The 16829-nt window shown below is 58.0% G+C and overlaps 3 protein-coding genes across 10 annotated transcripts in view; 2 read left to right on the forward strand and 1 right to left on the reverse strand.

Annotated features, from left to right (window-relative positions):
* Positions 1-388: 388 nt before the first annotated feature.
* On the reverse strand, positions 389-5532 carry MPV17L2 (MPV17 mitochondrial inner membrane protein like 2). Of its 3 annotated transcripts, none has more exons than XM_053291753.1 (6): positions 5274-5532; positions 3982-4185; positions 2584-2754; positions 1801-1877; positions 1590-1718; positions 389-830 (listed from the first exon to the last, which is right to left on the reverse strand). In XM_053291753.1, the coding sequence occupies exons 2-6, from the start codon at positions 4166-4168 to the stop codon at positions 759-761; spliced, it is 636 nt and encodes a 211-aa protein (XP_053147728.1). In that variant the 5' UTR covers positions 4169-4185; positions 5274-5532; the 3' UTR covers positions 389-758. The 3 variants fall into 3 exon arrangements, with proteins under 3 accessions (XP_053147728.1, XP_053147727.1, XP_053147729.1); XM_053291752.1 differs by lacking the exon at positions 5274-5532 and adding an exon at positions 5040-5251; XM_053291754.1 differs by lacking the exon at positions 5274-5532 and adding an exon at positions 4806-5008.
* On the forward strand, positions 5262-11520 carry HAUS8 (HAUS augmin like complex subunit 8). Of its 2 annotated transcripts, none has more exons than XM_053291744.1 (11): positions 5262-5343; positions 5744-5796; positions 6504-6559; positions 7090-7174; positions 7790-7873; positions 8167-8237; positions 8865-8939; positions 9058-9216; positions 9854-9995; positions 10267-10408; positions 11150-11520. In XM_053291744.1, coding segments are annotated over exons 1-11 (990 nt in total). In that variant the 5' UTR covers positions 5262-5341; the 3' UTR covers positions 11271-11520. The 2 variants fall into 2 exon arrangements, with proteins under 2 accessions (XP_053147719.1, XP_053147718.1); XM_053291743.1 differs by lacking the exon at positions 5262-5343 and adding an exon at positions 5509-5659.
* Positions 11521-13149: 1629 nt separating this feature from the next.
* MYO9B (myosin IXB) overlaps positions 13150-16829 on the forward strand; it is a 56633-nt gene continuing 52953 nt past the window's right edge. For all 5 annotated transcript variants that reach the window (XR_008315356.1, XM_053291705.1, XM_053291708.1 and 2 more), the window contains exon 1: positions 13150-13376. The gene's annotated coding sequence lies outside the window, so the exon portion shown is untranslated. The remainder of the gene's footprint in view (positions 13377-16829) is intronic.

Here is a 16829-nt window from a genome sequence, read left to right on the forward strand (position 1 = left end):
CCTAACAGAGCCTTGCCATCTGTCTCAAGGGTTTGGCAGACTGGCCACCCTGAATAGCTGTTCTGTCCCAAAGGGGGTGCAGCGGGGAAGCAGCTTGCCTAGGGAGCAAGAGGCTGCGAGTTCAAATCCCCGGCCGTGGGCTTCCCAGACTGTGCCTAGGAACTATTTGTAGCCACCTATATCGGGCAGGTGCTGGAGGCGGATGCTCACATACTGTGCGGGAGGGAGGCAATGGGAAACCCCTCCTGTATTCTACCCAGAAAGCCACAGGGCTCTGTGGTGGTCGGACTCAACGGCACCACCTTTCCTTTTCCAAAAGAGGCAACTTCCCCACCCCACCCCAGTTTATTTTTATTTGCAGAAATAAAAAGCCTCCTGTACTGCAAAATAGGAAATCACGTTTTTCTTTAATTAGGAAAAATCAAAGATTTGGCACTTTTAAAAAGAACAACTAGAAGTTGTGAAGAGACAAGGCCAGTTCCAGTGCCAAATCGGATCCTACAGAGAACCCTTTCCCAGTCCTCCGCGTTGCTCCAGAGCGATCATTCTTGGAGCAAGGGCCTTCTCCTCCCACCTCTTGGCTTCCTCAGCGGTGGGGTGCTCTCTCCATGGCAACGGTTCCTTGCATGATCCGAATGTCTCCTGCAGGAAAAGGTCCCAGCTCCTTTCCCCCAGAGAAAAGCAGAGACCTGCTCCAGCTAAAAAGACCAAAAAAGGTTCCGTCTTTGATCCTTCAGTGCATTTTCCAATGGTCCTCTTCACCCAGCGGTTTGGATTTCGACAGCGCAGGCTTTGGCATCCTCTTCCAGAGTGACGGACGGCTGCTTAGGCTGAAAAGAACAGGAAAAACTCAGACAAAATCTCCTGCAGATAAAGACCGTTTATGGCCAAATGGGAATGAGGTCCTTGTTTGTGGTTTCTGCCACTCTGTGTTGGGCTGAGTCAACTCCAGAGACGCAATGCTGGATGGCCCAGAGTTTAATCCCAGTGAATGGCTGTTTGCGGGGGGGGGGGGGAGTGGGGCGGGGGAATAGTTGTGTGCTCCATCACAAGCTGGAGGAGAGAGGAAGGGGGAGTCTCCCTCTGTGGGACTGGTGGTCTGGGGGGCTTCTCCTGGACCATTTCCCTTGGCTTGCTGTCCTCCCACCAGCCAGAATTTTCCACCACTAATTTGCAGTAATTATCTGGATTAAGTGGGATAATCCCTGGAGGGAAAGGGAGAGGTTCCTCTGAACAGGAAGCCCAGACTGCGGGGACCAACGGACACTGCCCAGGCTTTACATGTAGAAAACCGCAGGTTCAACCCCCAGTTCAAAGGTAGCAGGTGATGGGTAAAGCCCCTGGAAAGCGGGGGCTAGTCAGAGAAGCCAAGACGGACCAAGGGTCTGGCTCCATAGAAACTGGAGATTCACCAGTTCAAGGGAAACTGGAGGAGAAGGCTTCACGCCCAGGAGGTCCTGGGTTCATCTCCAAGTCAAATGATCTTGGAGGAGAGAGCAGAACCGCTGTCCTGGGGAAGCCCCGTTGGTTTCTGGGCTACAGTCTCAGTTCCCTGCCCTCCGTCGCTGCGAGAGGGAGGCCGAACTCACGCGGTGCTTCAGGTACGACAGGTAAGTGTCCCAGCCGAGAGTGATGACGTTCATGTAGACCACGCGGTACTTGGGCGGCAGGAACAGGAAGTTGACCAGCTGCGCAGGTGGCCACACGCACCAATCCATCTGTGGGCAGGGGGAGGAAAGCAGGTCAGCGGCTGCCTGGGGGGCAGGATGGGAGCAGAGGGGGTATGGCAGCTGGCCTCACCTTGTAGAACTCCCAGAAGTTGTCCTCCAGCTCGTGCCAGCTGGCCTCCAGGGTCTGGCCCTCGAGGGATCCCATGCCTGGAGGCAGACAGTACAGAATCAGGGGCCGGAATTGAGCCAAGTTTCCATTACACAAGATGCCTTCCTTTCCTCCTCTAGAGGATGCACAATAACCATCTAGGCCCAGCGTGGACAGTAGGCTGCCCTAACCGCTCTGCCTGGCACCAGGTCGGTGAGAATTGAGGCCCTCCCAGGTATGGTGAAAGGCCCTCCTTTAATCTCCTTGTAAAGTCATCCAGCCCAGTAGCTTTCACCATTGGTAACTGGTTCGAGGACAGAGAACGGAGAGGAGGAATAAATGGAGTTTTCACAGTGGAGGGAAGTAAGAAGTGGGGTCCCCCAGGGATCTGTACTGGGACTTGTTCATAAATTATCCAGAAGTTGGGGTAAGCAGTGAGGTGGCCAGATCTGCACATGACACTAAACTATTTATTTCTTACATTTCTATACTGCCCCATACAAAGAAGTCCCTGGGCGGTATTTATGGTAAAGAAATCCAAAACAGATTGTGAGGAACTCCAAAAGGATCTCCTCTTTTATGCTCAGGATCATTCGGAAGAGGATTGAAAACAAAACTGCAAATATCGTAATGCCCTTATGCAACTCTCTGGTGCGGCCACATTTGGAGTACTGTGTGCGGTTCTGTCATTGGACTACAACTCCCATCATCCCCAGCCACAATGGACTGGGGAAGATGAGATCTGCCATTTGTGGCTACCCTTACCCAAGAAATACCAAACCCCCAGGGCCGGGGAGGCCACGATCTGGTCAATGAAAACCTTTTTCAGGACGTTTCTGATCCCGCTGAAGCCTGCAGCGGGGAAGGCACGATCCAGCCACAAGTACCAGTAGTGCATCAGTGGGCCCATGCTGCAGCCGATGGCAAACATCCGAGCTGGGGGAGAGAGAGGTTACTGCAGCGCCAGTTCCTTGCGCGAGAAGCCAAAGAGGCCAGCTGGAGGAGCCCTGAGCTGCCCAGGCCAAGAGAGGCCACGGGCAAGATAAGACTCCACTCAGACCGAGCGCAGGCGTCTGGCTTGCCTGCGACAAGGAGCAAACTCCACGTCCTCTTCCTTGGCAGGGGAGGTGTGAACTTTGCTCTTTCGGAAAGCAAGCCCCATCCAGAGTCCAGAACGGAGGCTCTGCTTCTGAAAGCAAATCCAGCCAGCAAGAGTTCAGCAGCGCCCACGTGAACCGCTTCCCTGCTTCAACAAAGCCCCAGATCAACACCAGGGCAAAAGGTGTTGATCTATTCCCTTCTCTTCCCCCCCCGCCCCACCCCTCACATTTAAAGCTCGGGTTGTTGCACACAGTGAATTTAGGCTGGGGTGTGCTGACTAAAGCACCCCTGCTCACCAGGCAAAGAGGCACCTTTTACTGTGGCGATTCTCTTTATCTAGCAGGGGGAGAGCAACTGGCCCTCTCCACCCTCAGCACAGCATCCCTCCAGTGACTGTGGCTGGTGTCCATCTTACATTTCTTTTTAGATTGTGAGAGGACAGGGAGCAATCTTATCTGTTTGTTATTTTTCTTTGTAAACCGCCCTGAGCCATTTCTGGAAGGGCGGTACAGCAACCAAATGAATGAATGAATGAATGAATGAATGAATAAAATGCAAATCTTCAGGTTAGCAGAATCTGCTTTGTTTTTATGATAAACCCCTTTGCAATAGACCATGGACTATAAAGTTCAAGACCACCACTAGGGGCAAAATCAGCCAGGCACTTGGGATGAGCTGCATAACCAAGAAGAAACCGACACCCCCAGTTATGACAGATCAGAGATTCCAACACAAAACTCTACAAGTATTCCTCAGAGTGGCACAAAGACAGCCAAAGGAGAGAGAAGCTGTTTGCTCAAGGCCAGCTGTAACACTGAGAGTTTTTAAATTATTATTAATATTAATACGCCAATTTAAGGAACAGCAAATTCTTCTGATGGGCAAGGGCCCATTTCACAGCTGGGAAGATTGAGGCTCAGAAATAGACAACTGGCCCATCGTGGGCAAGACAAGCTGAGGACTGGTGCCCTTTCGTTGGTAGGATCGCAGGGTCCTTGTGGAGCGGCTGCAAACTGCCCAGAGATCCCGCTCCGCCTGCCCTCCCCCCGAATGCAGCCCCACCTGTGCGGGCCAAGTTGCGCTTCCGTGTGGGGTCCTGCCTCATCTCCCAGGCTTGCCGGAGCGTGTCCCCTGCCGCCAGGAGCCCCCCGCAGCTGAGGGTGTTCGTCACTAGCAGAAGGCGGCCTCTGAAGAGTGGCTTCCAGTAGATGGAGAATCCCCGCAGGAGCTGCCTGCCCCGGGCCTGCATCCTTGCAGAGAGGGAGCCTGGGGGAGAAAGTGAGAGCATCAGAGGAGAGGAGAGCTGGGCTGGTGGCAGCAAGCCTGACCTGTCCCCTTAGCTAAGCAGGGTCCGCCCTAATTGCATAGGAATGGGAGACTTGATGTGTGAGCCCTGGAAGAGATTCCCCTCCTCAGGGGATGGAGCCGCTCTGGGAAGAGCTGAAGGTTCCACGTTCCCTCCCTGGCAGCAGCATCTCCAAGATAGGGATGAGAGAGATTCCTGCCTGCAACCTTGGAGAAGCTGCTGCCAGTCTGTGAAGACAATACTGAGCTAGATAGGCCAAGGGTCTGACTCACAGCCCATTGGCTTATATTATATTATTAAAATTATTATTTATTTATTTGATTTCTATACCGCCCTTCCAGAAATGGCTCAGGGCGGTTCACACAGATGATAAATAAATAAATAAATAGATAGATAAATAAATAAATAAGATGGATCCCTGTCCCCAAAGGGCTCACACAATCTAGGGGGCTGGAGAAGGATTGCCCCTCTTCCTCCCTCCCTCCCCGTGGCCGAAGAAGGCTCTGTGCCTCTGCAGCGCCAAGCCAGGCAGAAATCCAGGGATAAAGTTCTTCCCTGGGAGGGCGGAGGAGGACCGCACCTCTTGAATGCCTGCCTGCCTGCCAGCTAGCCAGCGCCTTGATTCAACGGCCCTTCCCCACTGAACAAGAGCTGCAAGCATTCTGGGGATCCAGCCTGGAGACCCCGATACGGGCTCGTGTGGGGCGCTGATGGGGCAAGGCAGGCACTCTGCACGTGTGCCCCGCCGTTGGGGTGGGGCGGCGCTCTGCACACGCTCAGGAGGACCTTGTTCTGCGCCGGGAGGGGAGCTCACCTGTCTGCCGCCGCCGCTCCAGCTGTCTCTCTAAGGGCGGGGAGGGGAGGAGGGATCACGTGCCCGGGCCGGGGCGGCCATGACAGCTGCCGAGGCGGAAGCACACGCCGGAAGTGAGACTGGCGCAGCCGCCATGACGGTTACCGAGGCGGAAGTGGGGGCGGGGCGGTAGCTCTCCGTACTAGACGCGCCCCGCGCCTGTCTCTCATACGCACACCACCAACAACTACTTACAATAATAGCGCTTAGAACGCCTGTCACCATCAAACACGCCTCCTGAATCATCTGCAAACACCAAATATATGTATATGTATATTCTTATTCACCGGACACATGTCTATACCGGCCGGTTTACGACTCTAAGCGCGGGGCCTCTCTTGACTCGCATTCCGCCGCAGGCAGGAGGAGGAGCCAGCGGGTGGCTGGCTGGGCTGCCCGAGGGGGCAAGGGGCGGCCTCTGCGCAGGCGCGGCGGGACAGAGGTGGCGGAAGTGCCCCGGGCTCTAGTCTGAAGCCGAGCGGGAGGGTCCCGGAAGTGGCCCGCTCTAGGCGTGTCATTTCTTCTGCTCCTGTTTGAGCCGCGATGGCGGGAAAGGCGGCGCTGCCGCCGCCGGCGGGCGGGTGAGGCGGGGTCCAAGTGGGTGGGGGGCTGGGCTCCACCCGAGGGGCTCCCCACTCACCCCCCCGTTTCTCCTTTTTCTCCAGGGAACCTGCAGCGGCCGAGGCATCGGAGAGCGTCCGGCCGCCGAAGCTGAGAGGTGAGGGCTGGCTGCACTCTGCACGCCCTCAGAGGCACGCCCAGCAGCTCCTCTCCCCCTTGGGGGGATGGGCGTGCCCGGAGAGGCTGCCGCCAGCAGGGAGGGCCTGGCGCTGGGACCCCCGGGCCCCTCCTCCTGTGTCCTCCAGACACTCCGCCCCTGACCCCGCGATGGCCCCGCCCTCCCCATGCCACGGGCCTTGGCTTTTCAGGGGCTGCACTACTGATGAGGCTTGAGAAACCGCTTAAAAAACGGGCTTCTCCGAAAAGCATCGGGGGCGGAGGGAGTGAGGAACTCTGCACATGCTCAGAAGCACTCCATTGTTGCCCAGGGTCTTTCAGAGCAAAAAATGTCTGGGCTGAGCAGGAATCTCAGAAATATCTGGGGCTGAGCAGTGAGCACTGCAAGAGATTCCCCTTAAGGGATGGAGCCGCTCTGGGGAGAGCATCTCGGTTCCAAGTTCCATCCTCCCTATTAGCATCTCCAAGATCGGGCTGAGAGAGACTCCTGCCTGCAACCTTGGAGAAGCCGCTGCCAGTCTGTGCAGACAATACTGAGCTAGATGGACCAAAGGTCTGACTCAGTCGATGGCCGCTTCCAATGTTCCTCCTCTACCAGGTGTCTGTGTATCTGTGGGTGGAAAGCTACTCTGTGTGTGCTCAGAGGCATTTCAGACGTGGCTCCATCTTTGTGTTACTCTCTTTCAGGGGGAAGAATTGTGCCTTCCCGTTATCTGCAATATGATAAAAAGGGAGCTGGGAAGGTGAGTTCTGTTTCTTCTCAACAAGCAATGCTGGGTCTTTGGTGTAACGAGGGACGGATCCTTCAAAAGGAAACAGCAGCATGAAGAGAAAATTCAGAGTTTTTCGTAAGAGTGTTGCAGGAGCCACCTTCAGAGACCTGTGCCCTCCTGTCTGTATGAGAGCAATGGGAAACGCCTCTTCTGATGGTGCCTGTGCTGCACACCCCACACACCCCAAAGAACCATGTGGATCTTCTTCAAAACGATGGGGGTGGCCCTCTGCACTTGGAATTAAGACACCTTTGAGTAGTTGCCTCAAATCTCTTTTAATTGGGGGTCATGCCAACTGAAATTAGTGAGGCTTTCTTCCACGTAGATGTGTTCTGGAACGGGGTGCAAAGAGTGTGGTGAATTGGGGGTGTTGTGTGCCTCAAGGTCTCCTCCCCTCTTTAAATTTCGACAGCAGTTATGCTCTTGACTCTGCATGAAATGACTTCAGAATCGCTGGCTTCAGCATGTCTGTCCCCCCGCCCCCCTTTTCCTATTGCTAGGCCAGCTCTAACACCAGCGAGCTGGAAAAGGCAGCCTCTCCAAAGAGACCGTCCATTTGGATCCGGAAGCAGAAGAACTTGGCAGGTGAATTTTGGCTTGTGCAGCCGACCCCTGTTTCTCGGAGAATGCCTTATTGTCCACACAATGGTGGGTTGGAAGCTTCCCTGCTTCCTGAATAGAGCAGGCAATCCTGGGAAAGGTGGAGGGGAGCACACACTTGGCTAATGTGGGGCCCTGGCCGTGGGGCCCTGGAGCAGGAGGAACGGGCAGTGAAGAGGAGCACTGCAGGGCAAGTTCAGTCCTCTAGGCCAGCTGCCCTTTTGGGGGAGTTTCTCTTCCAAGACGGATCTTCTTGTTGAAGACCAGCTCTGATAAGCTCCTGCCCGTCCAGAAAACCGCTGGGCTGCAGTTGGACCTTTGGAACCCTGAGAGGAAGTTGGACCGTTCTTTGCATTTATACGCCTGCTTCTGTCCGAGGACCCTAAGGTGGTTTTGAAAGCATAATCAGTGTCGTAAAAACAGATGAATAGCCACCACTGGTGGTAGCCGTCACAGCTGTTCACTTAGCTGACTTCTTCTCTTCTCCCTCAAAGGCAGTTGGCGGTTCTTGGCCACTGTAAGGAAAGAGGAGCTAGCCCCAGACTATCCATGCTGATGGCGGGGTGTGCTCTCTCTCTCTTCCTCTCCTCCTGCCCCTAGAACCGGCCACTGGGTTGTTGCAGTCAACTGTGCTGGAAGGCCATGGAACTGCAAGACCCGACCTGGAATTTTCTGTCGTCAAAGGTAGGCGCCCTCTTCCAAGCCCAGCATCCCGAGAACGAGGCGGCTAGGTCTCTGCTGCCAGGCGGAGCGGGTGGTGTTTGGTTCTCAAAGTGCAGCCCCTGTGCGTGCCGTGCAGGAAAGAGCCCTTGGAACCTAGGAGGCCTTCCGCCCGCCTGCCGGGCTGCTCTTGGCTGCTGCCGAGAGCAAGGCGGCTCACTTGGATGGCCTACAACGACCTATTCCACGTCGAGGCAGGCTCTAGCCTGTCACTAAACGCGGCTTCCATGTCTCTCCCGTGGCCCCTGGGCCTCTAGGCAAGAACTGCCACCGGACGCTGCTCTCAAGGCCTGTCGAAAAAGCTGGCTCCAGGAAAGAGCAGACCCTGGTGAGTGCCGCCTGTGAGCGGCGTCTTGGGAAGAGGAGCCCAGTGGGGAGCAGCTTTTCCCCTGGGCCTCCTGGCTACAAGGATGCGGGAGTTCCCCCGCTCCCATCCAGGCTTCTGTCATTACCTGGTTGGCGGGGGGAGGAGAGAAGAAACCCCTCTTCTGGCTGAGGTTTCGCCTTTAGGGAAATCTTCCAGTTCAAGGAGGAGAGCTGGTCATGCGGTAAGGTAAAAGTGTACCGTTGAATTGGCAACCACAGCAGAGAACCCCGTGGTTGTCTTTGGTAGAATACAGGTGAGGTTCCCCATTCTCTGTGCCTGTGAAGGTGGGACATCTCAGAGTTGTTGCTGTCTCCATAACTCTGGGGACCTGCTTTGCCAGCCGTTTTAAGGGCCTCTTCCTGTGTCAATGCAGCCCTGGAAGGAAATGTATTTATTTGCATCTATATCCTGCTCTTCTTCTAAGGAGCACAGAGTTCAGTTTATCCTCACAACCAGGTTGGGCAGAGAAAGAAGTGAATGGCCCAGAGTTACCCTCAGCAGTTCCAGCGGGGATTTGAACTCAGGTCTCCCTGGCCCTAGTCTGACACTCGCACCACTCCACCCCGCCGGCTGTTCTGTTTCTTGCAGGTGCCCTCCGATCCCGAGATGCTGATCCGAATGCTGGAGTCGCAGACGCTCCTGCTGACCTATGCAAACGTGAAGGTAAGTGGCGGGCAGCCATACACAGAGCTGCAAGACCTTCAGCCTTGAGGAGGGTTCTTTAAAAAAATAATAATTATTGTGGCTCGATTTTGAACTTGGAGCTGTTCTGTTGTGCCAGATGGAGAAGAACATGGCCCTCTTTGAGGAGAAGGCCGAAAAGAACTTGCTGGCGCTCTGTGAGGAGCGAGGGAGGCTTCGGCAGGAGGTGCAGCTGAAGAAGAGCCGGCTGAGGCGGCTGGAGAAGCAGCAGGAGCTCTCGGAAGCCCTGGAGACGCAGGTTGGGGCCGGGGGCTGCTGCCGGGCCTGGGCTGGGCGACCAGCTGCAGCCCCCTCCCTGTGCTGGAAGCCTACAGGCTGCCCTTGGGGGCAGGGGTTGCTGAGCTGAAATGAATAGGCCCCGTCCCTCTTCCCTGCGGCTGCAGAGGCCACAGGGCAACTGTTGGCTGCAGCAGAGGTCTCCTGAGCAGGAGGAGATGGTACGGCCGTCCTCTCTTCACGGTCACGGGGCCCTAACTCTGTCGACCATGCAGCTATCGCGTAGATCTGTCACTGTTCACTGATGTATGCTGTTAGAACCCAGTCCTGGTTTGGAGGGTTCCTGTTAATCTGTGCAACTCACTGCCACAAGATACGGCGGCTTTCAAAGAGGAGGAGCGGCCTACCAGTGGTGGCTAAACCAGGCGGCAAATGGAGCCTCCCAGGTTCAGAGAGCATAAGCCGCCTGGACCCCTGCCCTCCTTGGAGGCCTCTGACGGTCTTCTGTGGGGAGAGGGAGGCTAGGCCAGGTGAGCCTCTGGCGGAGTGGCTGTTCTGTGGCTCTCCTGAAACGGGGAGGAGAAGCTACTCGGCGAAGTGCTGGGCTGGGTCGGGTCCCGCGGCTGCCTCCCGTCTTGCTTTCCCACCTCTGTTTCCAGACTGAAGCGCTTTCCCCTGCTTCTGAGCGGAGCCTCCGGTTCCAAGAGGAGTACAAGAGCTTTGCCACCGCCCTGGACTCGACCCGGCACGAGCTGCCCTTCCGAGGGGTCCACGTGGGAGAGGACAAGAGCCAGTTCCTAGGTAGGGGAAGGTGCCCTCCCGGGTCCCGAGCAGAGAGGGGGCTTCCCATGCGCTGCCGCTGGCCGTGTGGGGGGGGGGCTGAGTCGGGGGTCTTCCGAGTGTGACGCAGCAGCAGGGCTCCCCCACTGACCGAGGGCGCCTCCTTCCGGTCGCCGGCTCCTTGGAAGACTCCCAAGGGGCCTCGGCCGTTCCCTCTGGCCGCAGTGGGGCAGGGCCGTGGGCTCTCAGTGCATCCCAGCTAAAGCTGCCTCTCGGGTTCTGTCCTGGCTAGCGGAACTGGAGAGATTGCTGGCCGGCACTCTGGGCGCGCTGGGGGAGATCCTGGAAGCCAACTCCCCAGAGAACGCCAAGGCGCTGAGCCTCATGCGAGACCTCCAGCAGGCCGCCCTGCAGCTGGACGTGGAGTTGCCAAGGTATTCCGGAAAGGGGGGCAGCAGGAGGGCCTGGCGGGGGGGAGAGCTTGGGATACGGCCCCTCCGTCCCGCCCTGGAGCTCCTGCAAGCGGCCGGCCGGCTGCTGCTTTCGGAGCGATGGCTTGTTCGTTTGTAGTCTTGTTAACTTTGCTAAGCTGCCTCAAGTTCCTTGGGGGAAACAACTGGGTATAATTTCCTAACAAAAATCCAGCTGCTTTATGCCAACTTGGGGGCTGGCAGGAATAATCATAACTTTGTTAGCCACCCCATAATGAATTGTTCTCTGGCCAGCTCACAACACACCATTTAAAAACATCCAATAAAAACACACGAAACACAACAAACAATAACAAAACAAAAAGTGCAAAAACGTTTTAGAAACTTTTTTTTGAAAGTCCATTTTCAAAGGGCTGCCTACGTCCTGGAAATGGCCGTTGGGGATTTCTCTCACTTGGCTGCCCAGACGTTGGGACTACAACTCGCATCATCCCCATCCATGGGATGATGGGGTTTGTAGTCCAACAACACCTGGGAACCCAGGATTGACAGCTCCTCTCTTAGATGAACTGGTAAAAAGGTGGTCAGTGCCGCAAAGCTGAGACAGACGCCTGCCTGCCTGCAACCTTGGCGGAGCTGCTGCCAGCCTGTGTGGGGAACATGGAGCCAGATGGACCGATGGTCTGACTCAGTCGAAGACCAGCTTCCCCTCCCCTTCAGTTCTGTTGGGTTCTTCCTCTCCAGGACCTTTCAGCAGGTGCTGGACCTGTCTGCGGACGTCAGCAAGGAAGTGTCCCTGCATTATCAGCAGCTGTGTGAGGATGCTCTGGGGCTGGAGGCCATGAAGCCCTGGTACTTTGGCTAGGGTGGGCAGCCGCTCTTGGATGTGGGGCACCCCATGGCTGCCTGGCCCTGCGTGTCCCTTTGGCTGCTGGCTGGATGAGGATCAGAGCGACATTTTCCAGGATCCGGGTGGTGGAATCTGAATCTCCTTCCTCTGTGTGTCGGAGGTCTGTCTTGGAGAGAGATCTGTGTGTCTATGTGTGTGTGTGTGTGTGTGTGTGTGTGTGTGTGTACAAACTAAACTATTTTCACATTAAACTTCCTTTTTGCAAGTTTGACTTCTGCATTCTTCCTCCGGAGGTTGTTTCTTTAACCTGCTCTCCCCGCCCCCCCACCGGGGGACTCTCTGGGGCTGACTCCTGCTGTTACAAGTTGGGTGGCAGAAAGCAAAAGAGGGCAGAGACCCCTGGAACCTCTTTGCGTTAAAATGCAGAGTCAAAATGTCTTGCGCTCTGTCTAGACACTTCCGACCCACCTTCCCACTCTGACAAGTCCAAGCAGAAGTGTGTGGCTGGCTATTAGTCATGATTGCTATGGGGATAAGAGGCTGCTTATCTCTGAACCCCAGGCGGGGGGGGGCTCTTGCCTTCCTGCCCTGCTGGGGGGCTTCCCAGGGGGCCCTGGCTGGCTGTTGAGGGGAGCAGGAGGCTGGACGACTTGTTTTATTCATCTATTGCATTTATAAACAGCCTGCTATGAAACATCTCCAGGCGATCTACATAAAAATTAAAAGAATTAAAATTGCTCAATTACTGTATTTACCTGAATCGAAGACTAGGTTTTTTAGTATTAGCCATCGGAAGATTGTCTTAAGTTCCGAGTCCTGTTCCTTTTGAGAAAATACAGGTTACACCTGCATTTAACCCCTTCTTTTTACAGGGCTTGTCTTGAATTCCGTTTGCCAGCAGGGCTAGAGCCTCTCCAGGGCACGGGAAGGGGCCTGCCCCTCTCCCCCCACCCCTTGCCTGTGGGCTCCCCAGAGGATGGGACGGGCCTCCTTGGGCCTGATCCTGCAGCCGCAGGGCTGTTCTCCTGCTACGCCCCTCAGGCCTGAAGCCTGTTTACACAGACCACAAACACGGGGAAGATGATGGATCGGCCGCTTTCCATCAAGCGTCCCCAAAGCAATTCACACCGAGAATTATGGATGAAGGCGGCTCCCCGTCCCGCACTCGCCCTCTGAAAGAGAAACAAGGCAGAGGACACACCACCAGCCGCCACTGCAGATGTGCTGACAGCCAACCACCTGGATGGCTTGAAGAGGGGCTTGGAGAACTTCATGGTGGAGAGGCCAGAGGGCTACAGGCCACCAAGGCAGGATGCCTCTGAGTCCCAGTCGCAGGGGAGTCACAGCAGGAGGGAGGGCCTGCCCCTTTCAACTGGCTCCCAGCGGCATCTGGTGGGCCACCATGCGAAACAGGAGGCTGGACTGGATGAGCTTCCTTGGGCCTGATCCAGCAGGGGTGTTGTGCTGGGGATGGAGAAGGCCAGCTGCTCTCCCCCGCTCTAAAAAGGCTACTCTAAAAAGGTGCCTCTTGCTTTGCCCAGTTAGGAGGGGAGGACTGCTAATGGAGCAAGCCAGAGGCCGCCGTGGCTCTGGATGATGGGAGTTGTAGTCCCGCCACATCCGGGGACCCCAGTCTTCTGAGATCCTCCCCCCCCGCTCGCTTTGGGCCGGGATATTTCTCTCTCAGGAGGTAGGCACCACTTCTTCTCTGGTGGGTGTCCCACCGGATGATGGGAGTTGTAGTCCCACTCCTTTTGCACGCAGCCTTTCTGCGCGTTTATCATTGTGGTTACAAACATGTATATACCGCTTTTCACACACACGCACGACGCAACAGGCCCGCCCAACCGGAGGGGGGAGGCAGCAGGCCCCGCCCCCGCCGCCTCCAGGGTGAGGGCAGCGGCGGCGGCCTCGTGAGCCTCCGGCGCGCACGCGCGATCCCACCCGGCCCGGGCGCGTCCCTCCGCGCGTGCGTCGACGCGGCTGCCCTCCCCGCCTCGCATCCGGAAGGGGCTCTGGGCTGGCTGGCCGGGCGGGACTCGGGAGGCAGCAGCGGCAGCGAGAGCGGGGCTGCTCCGTCGCGGCGGCTGGGGGCGGGCGGGCCGCCTCCGCTCCGTCCAGGTAGGGCGAGGGGGCGGCGAGTGCATGGAAGGGGGCTGCAGGAGGGCTGGGGGAGACGGGGGAGGGAGGAGGAGGACGCCCCCGCCGTTGGAGGGACGCCAGGGGGGGGGAGAGGAGGTCCCATGGGGGGCTGTGCGGTGCGTGAGATCTGGGGGGTCTGAGCACGTGGGGGCGCTTCCTTGGAGATTGGGGGGATGGAGTGCATGGGGTGAAGGACCCCCAAAGGGGGGGCGTGCATGGGGGAGGAGTGAGGGGGGAGGTCGGGGTGGATCTATCCTGAGGGGGGCCTGGTGGGGGGGATCTCATCAAAGCTGGGAGGAGGGGATTTGGGCAGCATTGCTCGGGCTGCGTGGGGAGAGGAGGTGGAGGAGGAAGGGTAGGGTGATGTCTGCAGGGGTTGGGGTCTGGGGGGGGAGCCACCTGTGGGGCAGGCAGCGGCTCCTCTGGGGTTTTTTCTGGGGGAGGGGGCGTTTCAGGACCGGGCTCCCCGGAGGAGGGAGGGGCCGAGCCTCGCCGTGAGGGATGGAGGAGTGTGATGGAGGGGGGGGATCCACGTGGAGAGCAGCTGCTTGGGGGACGGGACACCCGTGTGTCTGGAGGTCTTCCTGACGGTGGGCATTGGGCCTGGGAGCTTGTGGGGAGCGGTGAAAGCAGCGGGGGTCCCCATGGAAGAGCTGCTGTGAGGTTTGGAGGCTGGGGGTGGCGCTTCCTTGGGTGGTGGGGAGTGTGCTGTTGTGGCTCAGAGGGCATTGCCAGGGGGCGGCTCCCTCTGTGGGGAGTCCCTTGGGGGGAAGAGGGTGTGCAGGGAAGGCAGGGGGTGTGCCCAGCGCGGGCTGATCTGTCTCCTGGCTGGAGAGCTTCCGAGGGGCCTGCTGCTGCTGCTGCTCCGGCAGAGAAGCCCCTGGAAGTCCCTCCAACTGGGGCAGCCTCTCTCCTCCTGCAGGCTGCAGCTCTACAGGTCAGTCCAGCTGGGCGGGGGGAGGGAGTTCAGCTTTAGCAGGGCAGGCTGCTCCCCCATGGGGCCTGTCCCAGCGCGGGGCACGGGGCGGTTGCCCTGGTCGCCCTGCCCTAAGGACGGGCCAGCCTGTGCAGCATTAAAGGCATCAAACATCCAGCGTGCTCCCCAGGCGTTCCCTTGCTTCTTTCTCCTCAGAAGGGCCTTGCGAGGCAGGCCTGGGTGGTCCCAGCTGCTTGGCCCCCAACCCTCGCTTCATAACTTCATGGGGGGGGCGGGATTCACATCTGAGCGTGTGGCAAATGCTTTCTCTGCCTCTGATGCAACTGGAGGCCTGAGGGTGGGCCATGCAGATTGCAAGCGCCTCAGGGCAGAGACTCTCATTCCTTGCCGGCTTCATGGCTTACCAGCGGAATTGTCTGTGTGTGGATGTCAGTGCCTCGGTGTGTTTTCATGCAGTGGGCGGGGGAAGGCCGAAATGTACTTCTATCTCTAGCTTTGCCGTGCCGCCCAAGTGCAGCTGTGACCAGTGGTGTGGAAGGAATGAAATGGTTCCTGAGTGGGGGGGGGGTCGCCTGGCTTGGCCTGCCTCAGTGTCCCCCTTGCTGCTCGGGACTGCTTGAGGCAGGGGGGCCCGAATGCTCAGCCTGGTGCTTCAGAAAGCGGCCCCACCCCGCTGGGTGGTTCTCTGCTCCCTGCCCTGCAATCGAGGCCCTGCCAGTTGGCGGTGAGGCCTTGGGCGAGGGATCCAGCCTGCTCGGCGCACGGTCCCAGCAGAGGCCGTCTGACATCAGCCTGCCTCGCAGGCGCATTACTAATTGGGCTGTCCCGTTTGGGGGATCTGGGCGTCTGGAGGCTGTCGGGAGGGAGGCGGCCTCTCGTCCCTGGCGGGCAGGCAAAGCCCTCCCTCTGGTGCGGGCTCTTCTCTTCCATCTGCATCTGAAGTTTGTTGCCGGCCCCGGAGACTTTCGGGCTTGTGGTGAGGAGATGCTGGCCAAGCGGCCCGTCCCAAAACGCCTCTGCCTGCAGGAACGCTCCCGCCCAGGCGGCCTGCCCCTTCGCCTTCCCAGCTGGTGTTCGGGGTGTGTGTTTTGGTTCCTCTCCCCGCCTTCTGTAGGGATAAGGGGCCCTCGGAAAAGCCTGCACCGCTTTTCTTCCCAAAGCTTCGCTAGACAGCCGCAGGCCTCCCCGGGTCTTCCCACGGAGAGTGGCCGGGTGAGCCAAGTCCAGTGTGCTTGTGCATGCCGAGAGAACATAAAACGGGACTCTCTCTGCGGCCGGCTGGGCTCCTTGGAATGCACCCCCCCCCCCGGCTGCTCTCAGCTTAGCCTCCTTCAAAGGGTTGTTGTGAGGATGGAAGGGAGTCGTCCTCTGCGTGGGCCTGAGGCATGGAGGGCTTGCCCCATGAGAGGTGCCCCCCCCCGCTGGTCCACCCGCCCTCCTGCGGCAGGGGCCCCCCCCCCCGGTGACTCTGGCCAGAAGCAAGGGTGCCTCCGGGGCCTCCCTCCCTTGGCCCTCGCCTCTGTCTCGCCTCTGCCTTGGACTTCAGAAGGGCTTCCTCTTGGAGGGAGGGGGCAGCCCCTCCCTCTGTGCGTCTGAGCGGCGTCCTTCCCCTCCTTGGAACAAGCTCCCTCGGGACCTTTGTGGGAGGGGGCCTCCCTCCTCCTCCCCCCCCCCCCGCATTGCTCAGATGCTGTGACTTCCGCTCTGCTCCAACATGAGCTGGACCTTTCACGCTGCTGCTGCTGCTGCTGCTGCGTCTGGCGGAGGCAACCCGCCTGGCTGGCTAAACAAAGACCTGATCCCCCCCCCCTTCCAGAAGCGGACTCGGTTCTTTCTCCGTCATCTGGGGCTCGGTGCTCCCAGAGCCGAAAAGGCTCGTCCCGCTGAATAATTCCAAGCCAGCTAAACTCCGCGTGTGCTGAAAAGTGTCTGCGGGAGAGTGAGAGAGAGAGGGGGGCACGGATCTGGGGGCCTTGGCATCGGGCGGGCAGGCCGGCCTCTCTGACTGAAAACTGTGATTCACGGGTGAGCTGAGTTGGCGGAGCAGACGGTGGATGAGCTGTTTGAGGCGTCTGTTCCTCACTCCGAAAACACCCGGCCGGCCTCTGTCCTCTCCCTTCCCAGCCCTTCTGGCAGTCCTGGTTGCTCTCTGAGGCTCGGTTGCATTTTGCCACGTTCAGGGTAGAGAAAGTTCGGCTCCTCAGTTCCAAAGCAGCGTCCGAGTCTAGTGGTTTGGGGCCGTGGAGAGAGAAGCGTTCAGGAGCAGGGAGAGTTTTTGGTCACAGGTCTGAAGGGCCCGTCTTCGTAGTTCCTGCTGGAGGAGCCGCTTGCCTTTGGGGCAGCCGTTTAACGGCCGGCCGTCTGCACTCGGTGAAGTGCTCAGAATTTGCTGCCACGATACATGGTGGCAGTTTTACAAGGGGATCAGGCTCCTCCCAGCTATTAATCGTGATAGCTAAGTGGAGCCCCCGTGTTCAGTAGCAGTCTATCCCCAA

Source organism: Hemicordylus capensis, chromosome 2, assembly GCF_027244095.1.
Source record: "Hemicordylus capensis ecotype Gifberg chromosome 2, rHemCap1.1.pri, whole genome shotgun sequence".
Taxonomy (NCBI): Eukaryota; Metazoa; Chordata; class Lepidosauria; order Squamata; family Cordylidae; genus Hemicordylus; species Hemicordylus capensis.

Excerpts from the sequence above, each read along its gene's own strand:
- MPV17L2 (XM_053291753.1), bottom strand. The coding sequence starts at position 4,168 with ATGCAGGCCCGGGGCAGGCAGCTCCTGCGGGGATTCTCCATCTACTGG. Across the intron at positions 2,755-3,981 it reads GCGCAACTTGGCCCGCACAG|CTCGGATGTTTGCCATCGGC; the intron begins GTGGGGCTGCAT and ends TCTCTCCCCCAG. Across the intron at positions 831-1,589 it reads TGTCGTACCTGAAGCACCGC|CCTAAGCAGCCGTCCGTCAC; the intron begins GTGAGTTCGGCC and ends TGTTCTTTTCAG.
- HAUS8 (XM_053291743.1), top strand. The coding sequence starts at position 5,622 with ATGGCGGGAAAGGCGGCGCTGCCGCCGCCGGCGGGCGG. Across the intron at positions 7,175-7,789 it reads GAAGCAGAAGAACTTGGCAG|AACCGGCCACTGGGTTGTTG; the intron begins GTGAATTTTGGC and ends TCCTGCCCCTAG. Across the intron at positions 9,217-9,853 it reads CGGAAGCCCTGGAGACGCAG|ACTGAAGCGCTTTCCCCTGC; the intron begins GTTGGGGCCGGG and ends CTCTGTTTCCAG.